The sequence below is a fragment of the Labrus bergylta genome, chromosome 21 (genome assembly GCF_963930695.1).
Source record: "Labrus bergylta chromosome 21, fLabBer1.1, whole genome shotgun sequence".
Taxonomy (NCBI): domain Eukaryota; kingdom Metazoa; phylum Chordata; class Actinopteri; order Labriformes; family Labridae; genus Labrus; species Labrus bergylta.
The window spans coordinates 23,292,357-23,318,329 of NC_089215.1; the positions used below are offsets into that span (position 1 = coordinate 23,292,357).

Consider the following 25,973-nt stretch of genomic DNA (forward strand, 5'->3'; position numbering starts at 1 on the left):
CAGGATCTGTTTGACAGCTGGTTGGATCCTGTAGGTGTGAGTGCAGCGGACCAATTAAAGGGCAGGTCAGCGGAGGGGAGGGAGGAGAGATAGAGATAAAGGGGGGACACTTAGTTAGAGGTGGGAGGGAAGAAGATGGAAGAGGGAAAGAGAGACTAGTGGGAAGGAATATGCAAAGGAGAAATGGAGGATGTAGAGGTGTGAGAAAAGAAGAGAAGAGTTTTGTTTGTTTAGTGCCGGCTGACTCCATAATTGGGGGTTTAACCATCTTTTAAAATAATCTGTGTCTCAACAGATGCACCTTATGCCCTGCATTGATGTCTTAATTATTTGATAAAAATTGGAGAGTAAGTGGATGTATCATCAAGTTTGTTATCAACGTTACAGCCCCACTACACGGAGTAGACAGTAAGGGGCTGCTATACAACTTCCAATACATAAGAACATTGTCACAGTGTAATCACTGTGCTGAGATAAAGATCACAGAAAAGGTTTGCCCAACCTGATTCGCCAAGTTAGTTTATGTAGATTTCAGTGCACTTCTCTGCAGGGCAGAAAAGGTCAAGACTGTTCAGCCTGAAAGCAAACAAAGCCGGGGTAAAGAGAAGAGGATTTAAATGAAGTGATTACAGCGAATAACTCCACTGTGCCAAATATGTCCTGATGTGGTTAAGAAGTCTGATTTCTTAGTTAAGACAGTCAATGTGGAGAGCAGAAGTAGGAGAAGGGAGAGTTTCTTATACATCATCATTAGTGACTCCAAAGTAATCCTCTGCAAGAGCTCCCATGTCAATAAAACCGGCCTCAACTGCAGGAAAAAAAAGTGCAAAGGGCGGAGAAAAAAAGGAGAAGAGAGAGTGATGGAGAGCTAGAAGCAGAAATTCTGAATCTACAGAGCCGCAGGAAACATTCTCATGCCATTCTCTGTCTGTTTTTTGAGTGTGTGTGTGTGTGTGCATGTGTCTCAAAAAATAGTTCTAACTGAGAAGCACATTGGAGTAAAAGGTATTTTCCCTTGTGTCTTAGGTCAAATAACACAATTATTGAAATCCATTAAATCAGAGCAACAGTGATTTAGAAACACAGTCGTAACTAACAGGGAAGATGGAAAAAGTATATTAAAAACAGAGAGGGCGAGATGGCTGGAACTGTGATGAATTATGTGTGATGATGTGAGTTGTGTGTATGGTCATTCAAGTGTTGACAAAAGAGCCAACCGTAACCAGAAATGTGTCTTTCCAAGCCTGAACCATTAGAGCTGGGCATGTTTCTGGACCAAACTTCAAATCTGAACTGCAGCTAACTTTCATCACTGGCCCTTGTGTCCTTAATTAGCGTTAGCCACCGATGCTGCTAACGAAAAATGATGTGCTGAAATCAGTTTACATTAAGGGATACTCCACAAAAACAACCATTTGAGGGCGGTTGTCTTTGTTTGTTTATCCACATAAATCATTTTTACAGCATCCACGTTATTCATCCATCATACATCTGTATCCCAGAGTAGAAAAAAACAGAGGTGAGGAGCAAACACAAGCTAATGAACCAGATTCAAAGTGTAGGAATTTAGTTTAGAAATGCTGAGCAAACAAAAATGCCACTGTTGCATTTTCAGAAAGTCGCCAACACACTCTCTCGCTCTCTTTTTTTTGTTTTGGTGCCCATTGCTTCCAATAAAAGTCTCCTCAATAATGAGCGCCGCTCGGCTCCGATGGCAGTTATGACTGTCCGCTGTGGTGTCTGTGCGTTAGTCATCGCAGGATGAATGAGTCACCAGAGAGAAACCTCAAGCACCACCCAGGTAACTGTTCACTCACACACATTCAAACACACAGATCACTAAGATGATGGTGAGGGATTGGGAAGCTGGACTTGTATTGTGTGGCGTTATGCTGCCACCAAGTGGACAACATTAGAATGTACAGCGGTTGTAAAGGCAAAAGATAAAGCAAACTGTATGGAGGATAGATCTGTGTGGAGAGCATACAATCAGGACCGAGGGGAAAGGTTGTGGGCTGTACAGATATAAATGTGCATGTAATTATTAAAGCACCTACAGGCTCTTTTTGACTGCCACAGGTACCCATAATTATTTCGGAAAATTACACCTTTTCTGGAGGTGTGGAGGTGTGAACACTCTAGATTCCTGTGTCTTCCATGCAGGGCTCTTGCTTATTTGAACAATGAAGGCATTTTGGGGGTGACCCTTAATTTTTACCTAAGCAGAGTGAGAAAATATAAAAACATATATTTTTTTAAATTACCGAATTAGTGATCAAATTAGCACCAGGGCGAGTCAGCAAGAAGATATTCATGCTAAAGTGCCTCTGCATAGTTAATCAATAATTAGGAGTGATTAACAAAGTATCCAGAGGACTGTCTCTAATGCAAAAACCAGTCTACTTCTTGTTGAATGGGGCAGGTAACATGAGAGTGAAAAAGGGGGGAAGATCTAAACAAAGACATTGAGAGTGATATCACAGGAAGAGAAGCAGTGCTCATCATCATTTCTTCCCCTGACTCCTGTATGGCCAAATCATCAGGCTAATTACCTCAGTGTTTACTATGCTAATACAGCAAAGGCCCCGAGGCATCCTGCTTTGATTGAGGCCTCTGGAAGTAAACCGGCTCAGGCGAGAAGTGGAGCTCTCACTCTGCAGCCGGAGCATCACTCACTTGTCATCCTGGTGTCACAGTGGGTGTGTCCTGTGGTATTGTGATGCAACATCTCTCATGTCATCTCATGATGTCACCAACACTGTTTACATCAGGCAGAGGTTTGTGGTGATCCAATCAATGAACAGATCTAAACACATGTATCTGCACCTAAGATGCTTTGAGGACTCATTGAGATCTGAAAGCTGAGACACCATTCAGAGATAACCTATTTTCTTAAGTGCGTAAGCAAATACTGCATGTCCTCGGCCACATTGAAGGACCTCAAACTCTCTCTGACAAGAGCAATTGCTGTGTTGAGTGGCAGATAACTTGTCTGTGATTCTTGCCTCATTCAATATTTATTATGTTTTGTGAAAATCTTTTGCTCTCGACTTTTCCTCATGTTTTTTTCTTAACATAAAAACAAGGTTTATACTGTTCATTAAGGAGTTATGTTCACAAAATAAAACATAAATCCTTTATATTTGTTATTACAGGAAGATCAACTCAGATAAGTGTTCAAATCCATTTATCTAAAAGCGTATTTGTTGTTAGATGATGGTTGTTTAGTTCTAGGATTGCATATATGTTGTGTGTGTTTTCCACCCATTTTCCATTTTACACATGGACAGCTTTATTTTTATTTTATTATTATTTATTTTTTTGTTGAATCTAGCCTATGCCGGTGGACCATACCATATGGCCTAGAAACTGATACCACAGTCTGATCATGCACTGACTGGTTCTGCCTTTGTATACAAAAGAAAGAGAAAAGAGACATTTATATCACAACGATGATTCATAGAGAAGAGAAGAACTGACATTGTTGTGTGTTTGTTGGTATAAACACCTGCGCAGTCAACAGTTTGTTTCTCACACTTCACTGATAAACCACTGTAGAAAATCAGCATTTCATTACATAAAGATCTCTCTGCTGTGACACAACAATGTCAGTGACACTTTCTGATCAATTGATGGTTTAAATATGCAGATTACATATGTGTTTATGTATATAAAGAGAAGGGAAGTGTGATCCAATCACAAGTGGTCACTCGAGACAAATATGAAGACACATTCTAATCATATCAGGTGTGAACTGTCCACTTGTGATCTGAGTCTTTACGATCCATAATAAGGCCAGGTGTAAACAGGCCCAAGATACCATAGTTAAGTATTCATGTAAACATTTGATGATGTTGTTAAAATTAAAAACATCTGCCACTCATGCATACAAGTAAGATATTATTGTGGATCATTAATTATCCTGTTTCTGTTGTACTGACTGTTTCTAGAATACTGTAATGTATTATTGAGTTAAGAGAATTATATTTTTTAAATCACACAGACAGCTTCTGTAAACTCTCCATCATGCAGCTGTTATTATTTCACTATTAGATAAAAAAAAATCAGTTATCTGAGATGTTTGCTAACACAGTCAATCCTGCAGAGAGTAAACACCTAAGAGTTTATCGAGCCCTCAACTGGTATATACTGGTAATATGGTCCTGCTCTCACTGGCCATTCCATTTCAAACTGTACACATCAGCTCCTCTCTGACAACTCACTTCTGCTGAAGCTATGTGCCCACAGGGAACTGATAAATTGGTGGAGTTGGTTGCTGTTGAACTACAGAGAACCAATTTTTTAGATGGTTGATAGACCAAACCCAGTGCAAAAGAAAGTAAACACGGGACTATTACTCCCTTGACACCAAGAAAATGGATGGAATTAGGAAGTCCAAGTTCTTTTTCTTTTCTTTTTTTTGGGGGTCACTATGACCTTCATTCACTAGGGATTGATATCAAAATTCTTCTTGGCACTAAAACAACAAGTGTTTATGAATAATGGCAATAATGAATGAATGTGTACTTATTGATGTCCTTTATCATCTTTTAAAGTTTTTCATTTCATCTCCATTTAAACACACAAGGAAATCAGCACTCGCCGTTCACAGCCGTGAGGTTTACAGGCTATCTGAAGATGTATCAGACGGCATCTTACAAACAGAAAGCCCTATGATTTATTACAAAAAAAACAATTTGCATCCAAAACAGGTTTAGCCTGTAGCACAACACTGTTTGAATCAGATGGTAAAAACACAACTAAGCTGCTTTGAAGCTCAAAGCAGATTTCAAACTGTGAAGATGTTTCTCTTTCACCCTCAAAAGAAAACCAAAGAACAATGAGTTACAATGAACTGTCCTCCCTTCATGATTGTTTTGCCGCAATCCAAGAGTGGATGTCTCCCAATTTCCTCCATCTGAACCCTGAAAAAAGTTGTTTCTGAAACTGTTGCACTTTATTAGTGCAGTTCACTTCAACACTGCAGCTGATCAGTCCACTGGTCCATTGGTCCAATGCTACTAATCTTGGAGAAAAAAATATCAGACCAGTATACAAAGACCATTGTGCCACAAAGCTTGTCCAATTCACACTTTTATTTTCTCTCATTTAGATAACTGTAATATCCTCTTCATGTGCCTCAGTCTAACATTCCTAAGTTGTTTACAGTTACCTCAAAATGCAAAAGCAAGTCAGGGTTTTCGCCAGAACCAACCATCGGTCCCATAGCTCCCTTGTTCGTGCACCTCTTCATTGGTTTCCTCAATAAACTACAAGATGCTGCCATGACTTCTCGCCTGCTCAGCTCATCAAATCCCATCCTTCAATCCAGCCCTCGCCTAAAACAGCAAAGCAAAACAGTGTTGTAGAAGACTTGGCTCTTTAAGCTCTCCACTCTCTGGAAACACCTTCCATAATGGATCAGATCTGCTCATCTGTAAAGAGGAGCCTTCTCTCCATCATTGTCTTGTATTTTACTTTGTCTAAGGTCGTGATTTTTATGGAGATTTTATGCAAAACTGTTTGACAATGCTGACAAAGATTCATACACAGATCCACAAAGTAATAGATCCACATATGCAAACTCTGTTCATGCATTTATAAACAGCTCTGTACTATCAATAGTTCCTTAGATTTCTTTCTTTTCCTTTTGATTTCCTGTTTTTGTTTTAATCCTGTAATTGTGAAGTGTTCTGTAGACGAGTGTTTTAAAAGTTCGATATACATAAAGCTTTACTTTCTTACTTACACGATTGATTCTGTATTCAAGGATTTCAGAGTCTTTGAAGATGTTTTGTAAGCAGATGGTCCGGCTAGGCAGATATATCTTTATAAACTCATTATTGCCCTGAAGAAGCCTTGGAGCTCTTGATGGAATTTTTTTTTAACAGGTCCCTACAGTCGATACCTCAAGTGAACGCTTCCTGTTGGCAAGGCAAATGTGCTCATTTCCAAACAGATTATGTAGCAAGATCAGAACTGACAGAACTGTATCTCATTCAAGCTCTCCATTAACACCTTTTCAGTATGTGTATGTACTCTAGATGATCGTGTGTGTTTTTGTGAATGATCATGTATGAGCACACTCTGTGCCACAGGGAACAGTGACTTATCTCTGAAACCAACCCAGAGCCTTCTTATCAGAGCCATGTGTTGAATATCATCCATCTCATTGGACTAACTGGGTACCACTGAGATCCCTGCCTGTGCTGTGTATCTGCATGTCTGTGAGTATTTATCTAAGTACATGATCACTTTGAGATCCCTCATGTGGTGTTTCCTGTTGGTTTCCAGGGAAGTAGGAAATCATGACAAACAACTTTCAGTATCCCTGCTTTTTAGATAAATTGGTGAAAAATGTGCTACTCTTGTCATCTTGCAAACAGAGAGTGTAAGTGTGCAGGGTCGCAAATAAGCACGGATAACGCATTATGTCGCTGCAGGAATTCCATCATCAGAAATTATACGGCGTGTACTTTGATTAAGCGGTTAATCAGCGCCTCAGCTGCTGCTGTTACGCTTTGAGTGCATTTGTACACTCTGACATGTTTAAAGTGAAGACAACTACACGCACACACTGTAAGAAACTAAGAGATTTTCAAGTAGCTTCTCACCCCCGAAAATGAAAAACAACAACATCCAATAAACTGCACCATGTCAAAAGATTAAATTATGAGGGATGGAAACAATCAACAGTTTAATTTAATTTAGTGTTTCATACAAGACACATATGTCACAATATCAGAAAAGACTACACTCAATAAGTGACTACAGTACTTGCTATTTGTTTTGCACCAAAACACCAAGTTAAAAATGTGTAAATGTACCTTATGAAATGTGTGTGTGCATATGTCTGCGTGCATGTCTGGTTGATCTGTATTTTACTGTCACCATCATCTGCCCAGGGACAACAGAAGGAAATAAGCTAGTAAGCTAAATGTGGTAGAAAGTATCTTTTTTCTTGTGTTTTTTGTACACTGTCCCTGAGTCAAATAAACTAATAAACTAAAAAATAATTCTGATTCTGTTTCTGATGTTTATTATCAGTAGATTATCATTACTTTGCTGGTGTTGATTATCATAACTTTCAATAGGCAGCTGTGGCTCAGTTGGTAGAGTCAGGTGTTGATCCCCAGCTCCTGCAGCAACATGTCTGATGTGTCTTGGATTAGACACTTAACCCTGAATTACTCCCGGTGCTTCATCAGCGGAGTACGTATGTGTATGAATGGGATAAGTTACTTCTGATGGTCACTTTACAGAGCAGCCTCTGTCATCAGTGTGTGAATGGATGTGAATGTGTAGGTGTGACTTGCGATGTAAAAGTGCTTTGAGTAGTCAGGAGACTATAGAAAAGCACTTTACAAGCTCAAGCCCATTCACCATTTATTTAAGAAGTGTAGCCACAAGTCTATGTTATTGTTGCTCTGTTTATATATCTCTATCCTTGTATCCCACTTTCTAAGCCCAACATTCAGGGCAGATTTTCACCAATGAACCTGGTTCTGCCTAAGGTTTCTACCTGTTAAAGGGACTGTTTTTGATGCCACTGTTGTTCATGGTGGATTAATGTTGTGTCTCTGTACAGTCCAGAACGGCTCTTTTTGTTAAGTGACTTTAGATAACATTTTGTTATGATTTTGGCAATACATCCAAACCCTTACTGCATTTATTCAAATTTTATATAAACACAAATAAAACGCACACGATCCAATGCTACAGAGATGTGTGTCCATGCTGAAGAGGGTATGAGAATGTGGAATATTATATTCATCTGGGTTCATGATAATGTTTCTTAATGTAACTTTTTCCAGTCAGATGAAGTTGCACATCTTAAAAATGCTATGCAGGCGTTAGAATAAGTATCTGGTGGTTTAAGCTGTACTGAAGTGCTATGAATGCTCCACTTAGTGGAACACTTAAGCCGACAGTGTTGAGACAAGCACTGAAGTTCAAGTACACGCTCTCTGTCTGCGTGGTGGAGCTTAAATGAGCTCCTCAAAAGTCAAAAGCAGACTTTTGTGTCAAAGTATACCAAATATGATTGCATTTAAAACTTAGGAAATAAGGCAAACAAATGAACTGTGCTACATGAGACAGAATTAAAAAGATGTCACCTTGAAGAACAGAAGACGAGAGTGGTGGGTATGTGGGACATGAGGTTATATGGCAAATCATTTACTTTCACTTCAATGTACGTTTTGGCAGCCTTACAAACATGGAGGTACATTCAGCACCAGTAACCTTCCTGTTTCCTTGAACTTCACAAACACACACATAATCCTTTTGTTTACCAAGAAAAAAGTCTCTCACTCATTATGTGTATCTATATATAATAATCAAACTAGAACACACTCATACACCCCACACATATCACCTGCTCATTGGGTATTAAACACACTATTCTTCTCTGTAATAAGAAGTAAGTGCAGTATGTGCTGCTGTGTCATTAGTCTCATATTAAGGCATTGTAACTGTGCTGAGTCACTGTAAGCTCTCAGAGTAAAACTTCCGCTTTCCTTAACACAGCAGCACAACTGCTCTTTATGTGCGCCAGCAGCTTAAGCTGCAGTTGTTGCTGTCACTGTAATTGAAGCCAGCGGTGCTCCCGAAGAGCGTATAAGTGACAAGCAACAATGAGCCACTCTAAATGTATTCTCCTCGCATCCGTAACCAACATGCCGACACTGCTGCTTTTGTACAGAGAGCAAGAAAAGAGAGCGTCTGAGTGTGACAGATAAAAAACATAGAAGAGACAGGCAGCATAGATTCATTATCTGTATCTAAATCCATCCCTCCAGAGGGGAAAGCATTCCTGCCTTAATTCTAATGTGTAGAAACACATTCTGTAGTCCCTTATACTGAAACATATATTTAGAAAAAACTTGTTTAAGGGTAATAGTGGAACACTGCTGCAGTATATAACCTGACCCCTGATGATCTGTTAATACGTTTTTATGCATGTCTGTTTCAATGTGGCTGTCCAAAAGACAGTCCCCATGGAGCTGTGTAAAAAGAGTGATACTGAATAAAAGTACTCATCCAAATGTGTTAGACTATGTTGGATATGGTGCTAAATTCTAATATCCGACCCTAGAACTAATGCATTCACAGTAGAGTTGTTCCTGATACAGCTTAAATGTTTGTGTATATATTAAGCATACGCTGATCTAATCCCTTTACATTACTGACAGGCCTGAAAAAAGCAGTAAAAGAATAACTATTGAGGTATTTTGTTAAATGATGAAAACAAACGTAACAGTGCGACACTAGTGTAGAGTGCAGCGTTGATAATGTCAGCGATTAGGCAATATGCTAGGCTTAAAAAAAAAAACATTAAAACAGCGACTTCAATTTTAAGCACATAGGCCAATACACATAGCACAAACTCTCATATTATAAGGTCAATTTCTCTAAGCAGTCTTTAAGTCCATGTATCAGACAAGGCATCAGCATCCATATCAGAAAGAAATAAAGGTATGAGAATATCTCTGCAATGAGGCATTTCTTAAATTGCGTTTAACGCTGTTTTGAGTCATTAGAAGACAAAGTAGTGTGACACCTCACCCCAAAGCAGCCCCGGCAGGTCATCAGATCAAACGCTGTCCCCATCTCACCAAGTGATACACCTGAGTCAAGAACTGAGAGATACAAATGTTTGAAGTTTTCTTCTTTCCTTTCTTTTCAGTTCAGAGATGGATCTCATGGGTTGTCTTTGCTTTGGTCTACACAAAAGTCCTTTGTAGCTCTGACGTGCATATATATGAAATTCAGACAATTCAAACAACTCCTCAGGGGTACGATACAAATCCACAGCTATACTAGGGAAAATAAATTCCCATGTAATTGCCCCCTTACATCTGTTGGTGTCCTGTTGCACCTGAGACACCGGAGAATCAATTACAAAGTTCAGTCTGGTAATGTGCTCTCCGGTTACCTGACCAGGGGACAATATACAGGTCTTCAATCTTTAATGGGCGCTCACCAAGCCTGCTGTCCCATGACGTCTAGAGAATACTACTGCACACTCACTACAACAAATAAAACTACACATACAGAAATGTAAACTTAGGATTCTGTGCTTGTTACACAGTGTACAGTGGGTTAGGGCCTGACTGTTTTACTCAATAGAAAAAAGCCACTAGATGGAGTGACGTGATTTTAATTGCTGAAACTTAATAATTGAGAAGATGATAATCCTGTGTAATTACACCCTTTGTTTCAGGGATATTAATGGAACCACTTTGATGCAACGCTCAATTCTTTCCCTTTACTTTGTTCTATTCTCTCTCACCCGCACACTATAAACACACACATGCATGCACGCACACACACACACGTGCGCAAAAGCAGCTTTACAAGGGACTCTACAAATGAAGGAAAATAGATTAAAAAGGGGGAAAAGGGTGATTTAAACTGTAGGTGGACGATTATTTGCATACTAATTTGAGGCACAGACTTTTAGCTCTCTTATTAACCATGCTTTGTTTTCCTCTGCTTATTTTTGTTCAACATTTTTCATTTATGAATTACTTCAAAAGAAAGGGAGGTAAGAAAAAGAGTAAAAAAGAGAAATACATACAGAGAGACGAGCTGTCTCATGCTGTGAGTGTCTGTTTGACTAAAGTCATGTTTTACTGAAAGGCCACAGTTTTGATCCAAAGTCGTACTTACAAACTTTCTCTTCAACTTCCCCTTGTTGCCTCGGCTCACTTTGCCTTCAGCTGCAGTCCCCGAGCTGTTTTCCGAGCCCAGGTCCAGGTGATCATCCGCTGAGATGCTCTTGCGCAGGTAGGCGGCACGTGCTCGGAAATGGGAAAAGGGCGACTGGGAGCGGGGGCGGGCCTCGCTGCAGCCTCCATGCTGGGGCTCGTCTTCCCCCTCCATGTCATCCTCCAGACGCCACAGCTCACCTGGACAAAAGAAAAAACAAGACGGATCAGATGGATGATAAATATTTATTTCTCTGACACACTCCCTATGCAAACTGAACTGGCCTCCACTGATTGCTTCAATAAATATTTCCTGAATGAAATTAAGCCCATCTTTCACTCCAAACCATTATTCTCAGTCTGACTCCTTAATAACTTGATTATGTCTCTGTGCACTTGATGAAAACCATATATAATGCTGAGGAAGGGACACATTTGTGTTTTTTTCTGGAGCTCTAACATGACGGCTGAGCTCTTACAGCTGTACAGCAGAGATGAATGTCCTCCATCAGATGTAGTTCAGCTGCACTAATCACAGCAGACTTCCGTCGCTCTGCATTTGGTGTTTGTCAGTCAACAGACTTCCTGTCAGCATCTGAAGCCAAACTGGTAACACTTAATGGTCTGTCAATCATCTGCAGCAACCGAGTACGTTACAGAAACTCCGGTCTTTAAGGCCTCTTTAAGGCGGAGGAAAAAGTAAGGACAAGTTATTTCCAGCGGTATAAGTACTTTTTGTAGTATAAATGAAGAATTTTTAATTATTTATAATTGATTAGTCCCTCCAGGATTTCACAAACTTTATCTGTGATTGTTGCAACCTAAACTGCCTGATTTTGTGGAAAATATTTTGAGGTTTCGTTTTGTGTGTGTGTGACATATTAATAATAATAATAATACATTTAATTTGTAACGCACTTTACATTTTTCCAAAAAAATCTAAAAAGTGCTACAGGAAGAAAAAATAGAAATAAAAACAAAATTGAATCAACTAAGCAACTAACGAAACTAAAAGCACAAGCAGAAGACTTTGTTAAAAAGGTGGGTTTTTAGGGCCCTTTTAAAAGCGTCAGCAGACTGTGGAGCCCTCAGCTGCTCTGGGAGAGCGTTCCACATAGTGGGAGCAGAGGAGCGGTAGGCCCGGTCACCCATGGTGTGGAGTTTAGTCCTGGGGGAGTGGAGGAGGTTGGTGTTTCCAGAGCGGAGGCTTTGTGTGGAGGATTGTGGGGTGAGGAGTTCTTTGAGATAGAGGGGGCCATTTCCATTGGTGCACTGGTAGGTGAGAAGGGTGACTTTGTGTTGAATCCTGAATGAAATAGGGAGCCAGTGTAGTGTCTGAAGGATGGGTGTGATGTGTTCATATTTATGCACCCTCATCAGGACCCTAGCAGCGCTGTTTTGGACATGTTGGAGCTTCTGGAGGCTCTTGCTAGGGATCCCGATGAGGAGTGCGTTGCAGTAGTCCAGCCTGGAGGAGACAAAGGTGTGGACGAGTTTCTCTGCATCTGAGAGGGAGAGTGTAGGATGGAGTTTGGCAATGTTTCTGAGGTGGTAGAATGAGTTTTTGCACAGATGTTTGATGTGGGCTTCAAAGTTCAGTTGAGGGTCCATTTTGAAAACAGTTTTTAAATTGGATCAATAATCCATATGCTATAAGACTTGATATTGAAGACAGATGTATTATTATTGTTCCACATAATAGAGACGAAGACACTGGCCCGATTATGTAGCGCCTGAAAGAGATACAGTCACTCAGCTGTAAGAACGACACAACTGTCTGCCTCTTTGCACACAAAGTCTTAAAGACACAGTGAACCATACAGTCTGATGTTTATACAACATTGTAAAACTAATAAAGCCAGTATGATATACACAGAATACGTGTTCAGTGACCAGAATGGCATGATTTGTGGAAAGTTGTAGTGTGGTCACCAAAGGTTTGGGTGGCTGAAAATAAACTCCATGTTAAACAGAAAAAAATAGAAAAACCTGCAATGTCACAATTTGATGAGTTACTGCTGGCTCGTCATTGTTTACATTGAAACCTGAAGAAGTGCAATGTTTGAAGCTAGCTACAGGTTGTTAACGTTAGCTAACAGAGAAGGCATTATCCACAGTTTTCTTCACAAACAACTTCAATGCTAAATAAATAATTAATTCATGATATACACTTTTTATTAGATACTAACCACATTGCATGGTAGGAGTGTGCTAGCTTATTTCATTATATTTTGTTGCTGTAGTTTGGCTAGCGTTAGCATGTAGCCCGACTTGAGGTTAGTTTTAATTTGTCTTATCGACTGTCGCAAAGAATCCATGAATGAGCGTACTATTTCCCGCAATAATGAGAGCATTTCTGATTACAATACTTCATGATCTGTCACAAGGTTCTTTTTGTGGATACACATTAGGCCACAGTTCTAAAGTTGTTTTTCCTTCTTATTGTTTTAGGTTTAGGCTTAACTTTTGGTTCACTTCTCATCTATGAAGCGTGTTTACCTTTGAACAACCGCTGAACTAAATTGTCCCCAACCATTTGCCACACATTTTGGATCAAATTAAAAAGAAATAAATTTGATTAAAACATTATAGAGTTTTGCCAGGTGTAATTACCTGTATTGATCCACCTATATTCATATAAAGTACCTACTCTGAAGCAGGAGCTAAAAGGGTTCCTCTTAAAGGGGTTCTAGGAACTCAAGTAGTTCATAGTTTCTGTGCAGCAGAATGAATAAAAACGGAGGAGGGTTCCAACGGTTCCTGGAACTTTCTGCTGTCTGAAAAAGCCTTAAAATGTTTACAGAGTTACTCATCATATATCTTTAATGACTCTTCTGTTTTTCACCTTGTGCACTTTAAGACATATTACATTTTTGTTGAAAAATTGCTGGGTAATGAAATCCTTTACTTAGAGATTTCCACAGCAGTTTGTTTGGTGTTAACAGCCAATGTGTGTGCTTATGAATGATCTTTGGAGAGTGAAATATTACATTCTCAGTTCCACTGTCTGAGCAGAAGCCAAAACATATCTGTTGTTCAAAGCTATGCCAGATAACGCCGCATCAAAATGACAGGGGAGCAACTCCCAAAGCGACTACCTGTCACTCTTATGGGAGCTTGATGCTCTCTAATGCAGAGACAAGGAGAATGAGAGAGGGAACCTCATCATGGTCGATGACAGTGGTTGCTAGGTAACAAGGAGGCCACGTGAGTAAGTGTCTCACAATCTGATATTTGCATCAGAGTAGGGCAAAAGAAAACAGGAGGAGAGACAGACACAGACAATCTGCCTCAGGAAGGTGAAGTGAGGACAGAAAGTGGAGCTGTTGGGCTAAATGAACAAGTCCTCAACAATGTCATTAAGTCCTGGACAATTAAAAGTAGAAACTGCAAAGATAAATTGGATTAGAGCTGTGAGGGCTCGGGCTGGCTCGGTGCTCTTTTAACAAAGTGGGTTGATTGAGGACCGAACGTTCTCTGAAATCTTACGAGAGAGGTGCTGATGTGGAATTAGAAAACTTCATTTATAGATGGAACTAAGCTGTTTTATTCTTGATCATTTATATTTTATTTATAGTCAAATTAATTTGATTTTGGTGAAACACCTCCATAGAATTAAAGTGTTCAAACTCTAGTTTTACTTAGGACCAGCTTTTAATTTCACTTTCTGAATCATGTTTGAATGGTTTGAACTGAACACTAAAAACAGAAACCTTTTCATTAGGGCTCCACAATAGGTCGCAATGCCATCATTACTAGGATACCTAGGATAGAGTATCGCAAAAAAACAAACAAAGTCTGAATTTATCCCAAATAACTAAGAAAATGATTCCATGTAAACAAGACATGCTGGCTTACATTTCACTTGTTCGATGGAGGCCTGAGTATAATGACCACGCTTTCACACCATTCTGATGCAATCAGACAAAGCTAACGATTGGCTGCCGTCAGATTTATTGGTGCCAATTGGGTGGTGAATAAATATGCTCTCTGGAATTGTCTTGAGGAGGGATGTGTTGCAAACATGGCCTTTATGTAAAACATGAAGAACAGCAGACAGGCATAGACACTGTGGGTTACAGGTAATATGCACTCTTCATATTTGTGTTTATGTCATATCCTTTTCCACAATATCAAACTATGGTATTGCACTTTCTGTCTTTTTCACATCCAGCAGACCTACTTTCAATAACGACTTCAGGATTTTTAAGGACTGAAAATCGTGTTTTCCCCTAAAAGGCCATACTTAGAAACTTATATTTTATTAACCTGTGTGTGTATGTATGTATATATATATATATATATATATATATATGATTGATCTGTTTGTTGTTGTTTTGTTTTTTTGTCCAAAAATAACATACAGTTATACAACACTGTTTTTTATAATCATTAATCATGCGATAAGAAGCTCACACTTCAGTCGTCTTGAAGTTCTCTTACCATCAATGACTGGATGAGCTTCTGTAACTATGGGATGCCAAACAAAGTTTAAGAAACACAGAAAAACTGTATTAAGGGCTATCGCAAAAAGGAGCTTGGGAATGATGTTGTGTCTTTTTTTTTATTTGACTTTTTGCCTGTTTTAGTTTGATTTCTTCTTAGTTTTGTAGGTCCTGTGTTGTCTCTCTCCGTGTGAATCCAGTGGGACTTTGGTTAACTTTGCCTTCTTATAAGTTCCTTTTCTCTGATGCTTGCCGTTTCTTTGCTGTCTTTGTAGAGTCACACAGTGTGGTGTCAGGAAGTGGTGGTCTGAGGGTGTATGTGAAGCCTCTCTTGTATAAAACATCACAAATGAGGACGATAATGACATAGCATTTTCTCTTGACTGTTCTAAATCTCATCAATCTGCTGGTGTGTGGGAGCTTTGATGAGTTGAGTCGAGTGACGTCAATCAGCAGGGACAGACCACTGCTGACTGTGTTTACGTCTGTCAGCGCATGTGAATAAGAAGGAATGAGGCACGTACTGCTCTCCCTTCACAGCTGTCAGCTTTTCTGGCAAATTTGGAGTCTGTCCATGTCTCGGATACGGTGTTAAAGGGTTAGAAGGGAGATTACTTTACAAATGACCCTCTTTGGAAAATTGAGAGAGCTGCTAGAAGCAGAATGGAGTGATGTTTAATCATCCACTGAGAAATTATGAATGTAGTAAAATGTTCTGTATGTGGGTCACTATTGGAACTGTTTAAGAGTGAGCGAAAGCCTCAATGTGAGAATCCTAAAAACAACGCTCTCTTCTTTCTTAATAGCAACATTTCAATTCATTACTTAAGTACAATTATATTTGATTTGTTTTCCTAGAATCTTTTAGTTTAAAAAATAGCTTCCTCTTTTATCTGTAAAACTCACAGCTGCCAACAGCAGGAGCTTATTTCACAACATTTTTCACCAACTATGAATGTTTTCATCTGTATGAAAAAAAAAAGGAACTTCATCCATCCATAAGATGAAAGCTATCTCTGTCTCCAGGTTGCAGCATCAAGATTAACCATGACAGCCTCTCAGGTGAAGAGGAACTATGGTTGATTTATAAACAAAAGAGAGATGGAAAAAAAACAGATTAAGGAAACAGAAAATCTAAAAACAAGCAAAGCATTAGTTGAAGTTTGGAAGGAGAATTAAACATGATTTTCTCTTGTATTTCTATGATCAATATTTCAAAAGGCAAACAAATTATGAATTAGAAGGTCAAAGAAACAGCTGGTTTTATTCCAGAAAGGTAAGGAATATTGCAACTACATGTATTGTTATTGAATGAGCTAAAGGGCCAGCCTGAAACACTTGAAAACATGAATTATGAAATGAATGATTATATCGGCATAATTGTGTACTGATGTGTATTTGACAGAATGCACTCAGGCTTTATCAGAGAGTTATTTTGTGAACAAACAGAGTAGATAAAGGCTCACACAGATGCACTCTGTTCTGCAAGGTCGCCTACTGTTTCTGTAAACACCCAAAATCCCAAAGCAAACTTAACCAGTTCAGCATGTGTCAGCGTCAGTCTTATCTGTACCTGCAGGTGGCAGGGTGCAAGCCTTCGGGTGGCTGCTGGCAGCAGGTGAGTTCCTCCTGCGGGGAGGACTCCCACCAATCAGATCAGAGTGATGGACTCGGGAGACTGTGGGGGACTGGGGGATGCTGGGGAGAGTACGGGACTTTGCCAGTAGGGGTCTCTGTAGCTTTCTTTCCAGTGACCTGATTGGACAACATAATTAGACAATTATAATCATTTTGTATCAAAAAAAAAAGCCTGGTCTGAACAAATCAATCTTTTGGAACTAGAGTCTGACAAATAAATCTGTTGATCAACATTATTGAGTTGATACTGGCCCATAACACATTATTACACATTATCTTTTTCTCCTTCTACAATTAAACTTAAGGTTTACATTCTTGCCACTCACACACATTGACCTTAAAACACACACAAGCACAAACAGGAGCTTTGGACATGCATTAATGGAGAAATGTCGGAGTGAAGGAGCTGCACACAGGGGGCACCGCTGAGCTGTTGGGTAGTTTTGGTGCCTTGCTCAAATCAGCATCAGCATCAGCATCTGTTTTTGTTTTTGTAGTTTCAGGTACATTTGGAATGATGTTGGGCTAACTTCCCCTCCAATGCATTTTATAAATAGATAGCAGAAGTGTTGGACTAATGTTTCTTTTGTTTTGCTTTAGTTAAATATACGGAGGAATTGTCTTCATGGAGAATACATTGTTTGAATGTGCATTTGTGCATAGTATTCTTTTCTTTGAGACAGACCTGGACATTTTTCCTTGAAGCTATCACTCTTAGATACACACTGGTATGCCTACACACACACACACACACACACACACACACACACACACACACACACACACACACACACACACACACACACACACACACACACACACACACACACACACACACACACACACACACACACACACACACACACACACACACACACACACACACACACACACACACATACATGTACACTCAGGACACCTTTAATGAGCAACAAGAGAGAAGCTGTCCGATCAATAGTGAAATTGCTTCCACCTCAGCATAATCAAGCTGAAGGCCATTTGAAACACAAGCATTAGAAATGGCATTCTTTGATAGCAGTTAATACCACACACACAGTCCAGTGGGACACCAATCAATGACTGCAATTGCAAGATCGTATTAATGGCAAATTGGTGACAAACCCCAACACAGTCAAACAATCTGCATGTAAGTCCTAATTAACAGGCTTTTTTAATTTCTTTTGCACATTTGCCTTTTTCATGACAATATGTTCCTCAAGAAGGTAAAGGTGGGTGTTTTTTTTCCATCATTTACAACCCTTAAAGACATACAACTATTTATATGACTTGACAGTACAACATATGTGCTAAGTAATTCAAAGAATATTCCTAAAGTATGAGAGTGTCTCCTGTAAAATGAAACAGGAAAAGACCTCACTAACACTGAGTCACTGCAGCAAATCCCCCTCCATCGCCAGCTCTGATCAGCCTGATGTGATTCAATGAAACATGGCCAACATTTCAGACATCAGAGTCAGCCCCGGCAGAGGAGGAAGCTGTCTGACCCCGAGACTCTCGCGTGACTAGTCTGAGAACAGAGCACATGAATCCAGGCTAAAAATCAGACAAGGACACACAAGCCGACTTCTCATATGCTGACATTTTTTTAAATAAATGTAGTGTGCTGATATTAAGAGCTTTGCTTCATTTTGACGGAAGTGTCAATGGCATGAATCAAATACGTTGTTTATTATTATTAAGAGTAGTTAATCACGCTCTAATAACCTTTTTACTTTTGAAAAAAATTAAGCTAGGAGGCAATTAGCTTAGCTTAGCATCCAGACTGAAAACAGAGGGAAACAATTTGCATGACTTTTTAACAACATATGGCGACCAGCATTATAATAATATATAATAATAATAATAATAATAATAATAATAATAATATTGTGTTTCTATTTGTATGAGACAAAAACAAACATCTAAAAACGTGTTATGAACAATAATGCACAGGACTTCTTAGCAGGAGTTAGTCTCTTCTTAGAGTCTCTCTTTGCTGTGTGGACTCGAGTGCACCCTGTTTCACGTCTCAAGATTAAAGGCTAGCCATCTTCTGGTTTTAATTAAATACTTAACAGTCAAATACTGTATCAGAATGAGAGCTACTTTCTTTTCTAACCCTCTGCAAGACATCTTATGGTCACACTAAGGGCCGGCTAGAGGCCCTCATGGCATACAGGCTGTTGTCTATGGCACCAAATTCAGAGGAGCCCAAGAAGCTCACAGTATGGCTAAAAATGATGTTCAATGTAAACCTGCAGCTGGGGAGGGAAAGACAGTGGACACACTGCAAAGTGCAGGGGTTTGCTTCCCAAAAGAGCCCATTTGTTGTCTCAAATCCAACCACACAGTAATATGTTACATCAAACCAATCAATAAACTGGGTCTTGAATGGATTATTACATGCAAAAAAGCTTTCGATACAAAAAGATCAGAGAGAGATTAGAGCTGTGAATATTTGACCTGGGATCAGAGAAGCCCTGAAAGAGATTCATACAGAGACACATGTGTGATGATGAGTAATGCTTTTGGACTGCGGAGAAGCAGACAGATGATAGTAACTGTAACCACATTTGGCATGAGATGAAATCTCTCAGGGTCCATCTGTAAACACACATACACACACAGAGACATACACACAAACACGGTTGGTGGCCTCCCACCAGCACGTCATGCTGATAACACACTGGGCCAAACAGTCGGACCAGACCACTCCGACAATTTGGACCTCGCTCATCCTGCAAACCTGTTGCTAAGCGACCATGTCTACAAAAACAGGAGGAGAGGAGAGGAGAGGTTGCATTTTCCTCTGTAGTAATAATCATGTGCCCTGCACGTTTCTGATGCCAAATATATTATGTCTGCAGTCAAGGGAGACAAGTATGTGTCTTTGTTAGAAAGTGTTGGATTAAAAAACACACTCATTCTTATCTTTTTATGAATAAAAACAATAGAATATGAGTAATTTAGGAATACGAAGAGGGATGGCGTGAAAATACTTTCCACCACAAGATAATGTGTTTATTTCAGAAAGCCTACACACCAGCAAACTCCACCCACTGTCTTCTTCCAGTTTCTTCTCCTCTATCTCTTTTTGAACTTTACTGACAGTAAAACCCTCTATTCTGTCTCTCTTTGGTGGCTCAGGTTTTTTTTTTAAATCAGGTTTTAGTGCAACACAATTTGTTTAAGTGACCTCATTTCAAGCTAAAAGTAGCACATGTAACCCCCAGACGCTGTGCAAATAGGAAACTGCAACTGTTTTAAGTTCTCCCTAGCCGTGGCGCTTGACTGGACCTCTCCAGAAGCTGAATGAATGCTGTATAATGCTAAATGAATGTATAACGCTGAATGGAGCTGTCCTTGGTGCTGAATCACCTTGTCGCACACAAACAGGAGTACATTCGTCACACTTATTTTGATGAAATTGTTTAAAGATTAAACACAGACTGGAACCATTCAGGTTAATGACTATGGACTTGTATTTTTTCTTCAACTTTTTTTCAGAATCCAATCTTAACAATCTCCCTCTGGAACATGAGCAGTGATGAATGTTTCATTTATTAACACACTGTTCTTCTGGAGCCGGTTAATTTGCATGTGGATTCTCATTCATGAGCCAAACTCACTGCTCTGTGCTGAGCCATTCATTAACAAAAAAGTTTCATTCAGTTTTTAAGTGTTCTGGCTCTTTTTGAATGCAAATGTGGGGTTTTTAAGGAAAGGTGTTTCATCATCACTTTTTTCTTCTTTTTATTTCAGTTCTCTCTTATTTCTCTCTCTGTTTCTTTTGTTTTTCATCGAGAACATTTTTAGCCATTCTCTTTATTAATTTATCATAGTCAGTATCTATTTTTCCCCTTTCGAGACTTCTTCATGGGGGGGGGGGGGGGTTACACATTTTTTACCCCTTTAAAAATTGAACCCCTGTGCAGGTGATTGCAAAGATCTTCTTCAACAGAATAGTTGTAGTAAAAAAACGAAGAATCAACAAATGGGTAGCTGATTTTAAATAATCCTGTTTAAGTCAATCTAAAATCAGCCCCATTAACAGCTATAGAACACCCTACAAACCTTAAATATCCTTTATGTTATGTACACATTCCATGTATTTGAAGACAAAACTTGCAATTCACCTTTGCAATCTGTTCTATAAATGAGAATATCCACACAACAAAACTTTAAAAGACCAGAGTTCAAATATCATTTTCGTGTCAGACAATATATTAGTAATGATTTTAGACAAAATGTTATTTGAGTTTATTAATCATTGTTTAGTAAAATGAGATTGTAATAAAAGACATACCTGATATTTGTATAGTTTATGACACAATCTCCACACTTCTTTAATCATTACAGTTCATGACCTTATGAACCTCGTAGCTTCATTTTTACTGATACAAGTTCAATGAAAAATCTGAAGATACTCCAAGACTCCAATTCACAATAAGCAAAAATTTTAATGTAGCAAAGCTGTGATTAACCAGCCAATCAAAAGACAATTTAATACCAACTATTTTGATAATAATAAAGTCATTTTTCAAGCAGAAATGTGGAACATGTACAGCTGTTGATATAGGACAAAAGATGCAACATCTCTTTCGGTCCATTTAAATTGTAATGAATTGGCGCATTTTACTGACATTTTGTGCACTAAAGAATTCATCAATTATTTATGAAAAAAAACAAATATAATAATCAGTTAAGAAAATACTTGTTGGTTGCAGCCATACAATGTAGGCACTAATGGATTCATTCATGTTGCAGAGTTCAAAGGGTTAATCTAAAACTAACCTAAAACAGCACACATCAGATAGCATAGAGATACTATTAACCCGTGCAGAGTCCTTGAACAATAAGCAGGATGTTTAGAGAAAACGAAGTGACCCTCTGAGGCCAGAGGATGTGGACAGATTAACCTCTGTGGGTCTGTCTCGCTGTGATTCAGTGAACTCTGGTCAGGACTCACCACACTGAATCGACTGAATGAAGCAGCTTAAGTGACAGGAGAGCAAAGGGCAGCCATTGTTGACAGCAGATTTCACAGTTCAAGTTAACCTCATCATCACATCATCATAAAGATGGATCCACGTGACACCACTCATCATAGCGAGGATGCATTACGAGCATACTATCTGCAAATAAAATGCTTAAAGGTTGCATGTTATCAAGAGTCATGCTCTTTTGCAGCAAAACTCAGGTGCCAAGTAGGATGTGAATAAGGTAATGAATCAGCAAAAAAAACCTGATAGTTTGCAGATCATTTTGTTAACATTTGAGAAAGACTACAAGGGTCAAAGTGGAAAAATTCTTGAAATAAATGTCTGGCAGGAGTAAACAGTTCCCACCATAATGACGAGTGGGATATGAAATCTGTACTGTACTGTACAGCGGAGCTCCCAACAGATCTAAAAAGAGAGGCAAGGTCATCTATTAGTTTCAGTGGAAGGGGGCAGGTGACTTTGGTATTCGGTAGACAACACTGCATTGTTGCAGATACATGTATTTACAATAAAAACTTGTGTTTTTTCTCCTGGCTCCTATTCTATCTAAGCAAAGAAGGCAAGAATCAGCTGGTCCTGGTACAACATTTAAAGACTTTATCCGCTCCTTAGGCTCCTTAGGGTGGAGTTGAAGATACAGGAAAAGCCAGTAAACAGGGATGGAGTATATTAAAATAGTTACTAACACAGCAGAGTAATTGGGAGATAAAAGCCAGGACAAGATGGAGGGGCGTAGGAAGAGCAGTGGCTTCTAAGACGGAGACAGTGAGTGGGAGAGACAAAGACAAAGACTCTGTGGGGATGAGAGATACGCAGGGTTTTCACTGGCAGACAATATGAGAGCTTCTTTTTTTTTGGTCCCACATGTCCACCCACATTAACACTTGTGCTGTGATGATAATGCTAGATGTGATGGACATTATTAAGTCTTGAGTAGTGTCAGTTTTTTCACACCAGTATCCTTATTTGCACTCTCATCCTGGTTCTAAAATTTAACATCAGCTCAAATTGGAGTTCATTCCCAAGTTCTTTTAAAATAAAAACAAAGACACCTTAAGGTTTTTTTCTCCTATTCTATCCCTACTTCAACAGCAGGCAAAACAATCAAATCCCCCTTTCTAAATGAAAGCCTCTAACTGCAGTGGTGTGATTCAAAGCAATGCCACAGAAACAGCTTCTGTGTGGCACAGAAGTAAACAAACCTTGCACTTGAAAGCAGTTCATGAGATTTGCACGTTTTAAGACAAAACAAAAATAGAAATAGAAATCAGATATCTGTAATATACTGTTTCTCTCCTTGCACAAGCTTGTTTTGAGGTGACTTTTATTTAGAAAGGTAGGTTAAGGACAGGAGTTTTTATACCACACGCACACACTCCAAGGTTGTCTGGGAAATACAGAGCGTAAAGACCTGAAGGAGAAACATTTTGCCCGCTTTACAACCTGCTTCTATCTGCCCTTGAGGGACGATCCCACAAGTGTTCTGGAGCCTCTTAATTATCAGTACGGGAAGCTGGGATTATTTGGGAGACAGGATGTACAGAAAATGTACAGGAGGTAGAGACGAAGCGCTCCACTCTTCTTCTCTCTACATGCAGCACATCGACTTCATACCCCCTCGTTCTATCTATAGAAAATCCTCTGACTGATTTCAACGGTGCACCAGCGGGAAGAATCCATAGTAGCTCAGCCAGCACACCATATCTGACAGCGCTCATACTCTGCACCTCCACACTTCACTTATGCAACACAACACACGCTTGCACATGGATGCAGAAGATCATGCTTACAAACACCTGTGTGCATGACAGAACCTCTTTGCATGCAGGCAGAGAAGCACTGTTATTCACAATAGTAAGAGATATAAACCTGCTTTCTATTCAGATTGCAATAGTTTTAGACAAGCCTGATTTTTTCTATTTTCACATGAAGTCTTCAATGGGCACATAGTTTTCATTTATTAAATCGTGAAGAAAACAGTGTGTGTTGCTGGATAAGAAATTGCAGCAGAATTTTAAGATAGAGCGAGGTAGGTTCATTTTTTTGCAAAGACTTTCAAACATAGTGACAAATGCAGTATTCTAGGCAGTCATGGAGCCGGAATTACCCATGAAAACACACCAGACAGACACACACGCAGATACAGGTTACCTGGCCTCTGCCACAGTGCAGCAGTAGCTGCCACTTCTCTGCGAGCCCCTTCCCACCCGCAGCTCCTCTTGAGACTTCCTTCGGTTAAAGTAGTCTGTGAGTTTCCCAAAACTTGCCATTTTTCTCTTGATTTCAAACACCTTTTTCTCCTCTGATTCGTAAAAACAAAAATTCTGGTTCCTGATTTGGAAAGCTCCTTGGCACACGACCTGCTGCTTGCCTTTTTTTTCTTCTCCTACCTGGATTCAGCTGCACATTTCAGCGTCAGCCACAGGTCATAGTCTCCCTCTGCTCTCCTCATCATCCTGCTCTTGTGCACGGCAGCAATTAACGTGCCAAAGAAGAAGCCAAAACCTTATGCTCTGCCCTTTCCCTGCCTCTCTCCTCTTTCAATCGATTGCGAATGATGAGTGCACGGTGAATACACTGACTCGCTCACAATAGTAACGTTTGTAACTGCCTACCAGTCGACACGGCGGGAGTGCCCCCCAAGCAGGAGGGGAGAGAGAGAGAGAGAGAGTGAGAGTAGGTGGCTGAGCGTCAGTTTTCTTGTGCTCTGCTGCTGGGAGAGTATGAGCTGCAATGATGCTCGTATCTAAGCCCACCCCCTCTTTCTCCCTCTATGTCTCTCTGTTTTTTATAGCTCATGCATGAATTCTTTCACACGACCGCTCCACTCTCTACAAGAGCACATACACACAACCATCGATCAAAGATGGAGAGAAACCATGAGCTTTGTCTGTGCGACACACACACGCGCACACAAACACACACACATCATTAATTTTAACCACCTGCTCTCCCACGACCACTTCCCTTCTTGTTTTTTGTGTTTGTGTTGGTAAGAGGATATGTCTCTTTTTAACTCGAATTCATCAATAACTAAAAGCAAGTAGAGAAAGGGATGATGGGAGGACAGAGGAAGCGAGGGAACAACAGAAGGAGAAGAGAGAAGTGTAGGAGGGCTCTTTTTGAGGAGCTCATTAGTGAGTGAGTGTGTTTGAGGGTATGTGAGTGTGTGTGGGTCCCACCCATACATCCAGACTTCACACCATAGACTGTAAATATTACTGGACGAACCCTGACCCGTCTGTTACATAGGCAGAAAATGAGTCCAATCGACGGCCGCATCCATATTGGATTTGCAGTCTCAACCTAACTTCGGATCAACCTAACGACAGCAGTAAGGCGGGACCAGCGGGACTTAACTCCGCCCATTCAGCTCGACGTTAGCAGTCCACTTCACAGCATAGCTAACAGCTAGGCTGCTATCATCCTCTATTCCTGCTCGTCCTCAGAAAACTCTACAAACAATAAGTTAACATTTCACTTTTCTACAACACAGTTAAAACGAATTATATTCAACACAAATATTTAATTAAAGTCTTAAAACTACACTTTTTTAAATATACAACTATGGTTATTAGTTATTTGTCAGAGCAGTTAGACTTTGTCAGTGTTAGCAGAGCAATACATTAACAAAGTTTTATCCATAGACTGTAAATAAATGAGACATCCAGAAGAAATCAATATTACAAAGCATACAGTTCATGTTACTGTTCTGACAAAAAGAGGAATGTCTGTGTCTTATATTTACTGATGTCAACAGCGATGACGGTGAACATGACAATTGAAAAATAAATATTTAGTATTTATTATAAGACATTTGTTTTCTATAGAACCCCGTGAAGTCATGGAGTCTGTGGACAGTGTCAGCTTCACACCAAAAACTTTAAGTATTAGAAAAAATAGTGTTTAAGACTGGCATCTATTATTATGAGTTGCAGCTACCTTGTTCAATATTATTCCTGCAGATGTGGCTAATAACAAAAAAACACCCTGAGCTGTCACATGTAGTTAACTGTACATTTTGTCTTGTCTGAGGCATTAATTGAACACCTTTGTATTTCTCCTATAGACACAGTGTGGATTATTGGTGACTGGTCCGTCAAGGTGCCCAGAGAGCTGCAGAGACAGAGGAAGAAACCTGAGCCTCAACAACATCTGTATTTGTTGGTTCTTCT

General features: G+C 39.6%; 1 protein-coding gene across 2 annotated transcripts in view; it reads right to left on the reverse strand.

Annotated features, from left to right (window-relative positions):
- ankfn1b (ankyrin repeat and fibronectin type III domain containing 1b) overlaps positions 1 to 25,973 on the reverse strand; it is a 163,840-nt gene that overhangs the window by 96,609 nt on the left and 41,258 nt on the right. The window contains exons 1-3 of one of the 2 annotated variants that reach the window (XM_065949791.1): positions 23,950 to 24,448; positions 16,731 to 16,912; positions 10,675 to 10,913 (exon numbers count right to left, since the gene is read on the reverse strand). In XM_065949791.1, the coding sequence (XP_065805863.1) occupies positions 10,675 to 10,913; positions 16,731 to 16,912; positions 23,950 to 24,068 (540 nt within the window). In that variant the 5' untranslated portion in view covers positions 24,069 to 24,448. Of the gene's footprint in view, positions 1 to 10,674; positions 10,914 to 16,730; positions 16,913 to 23,949; positions 24,449 to 25,973 lie in introns of those variants that run through there. The other variant, XM_029277984.2, reaches the window with a different exon arrangement.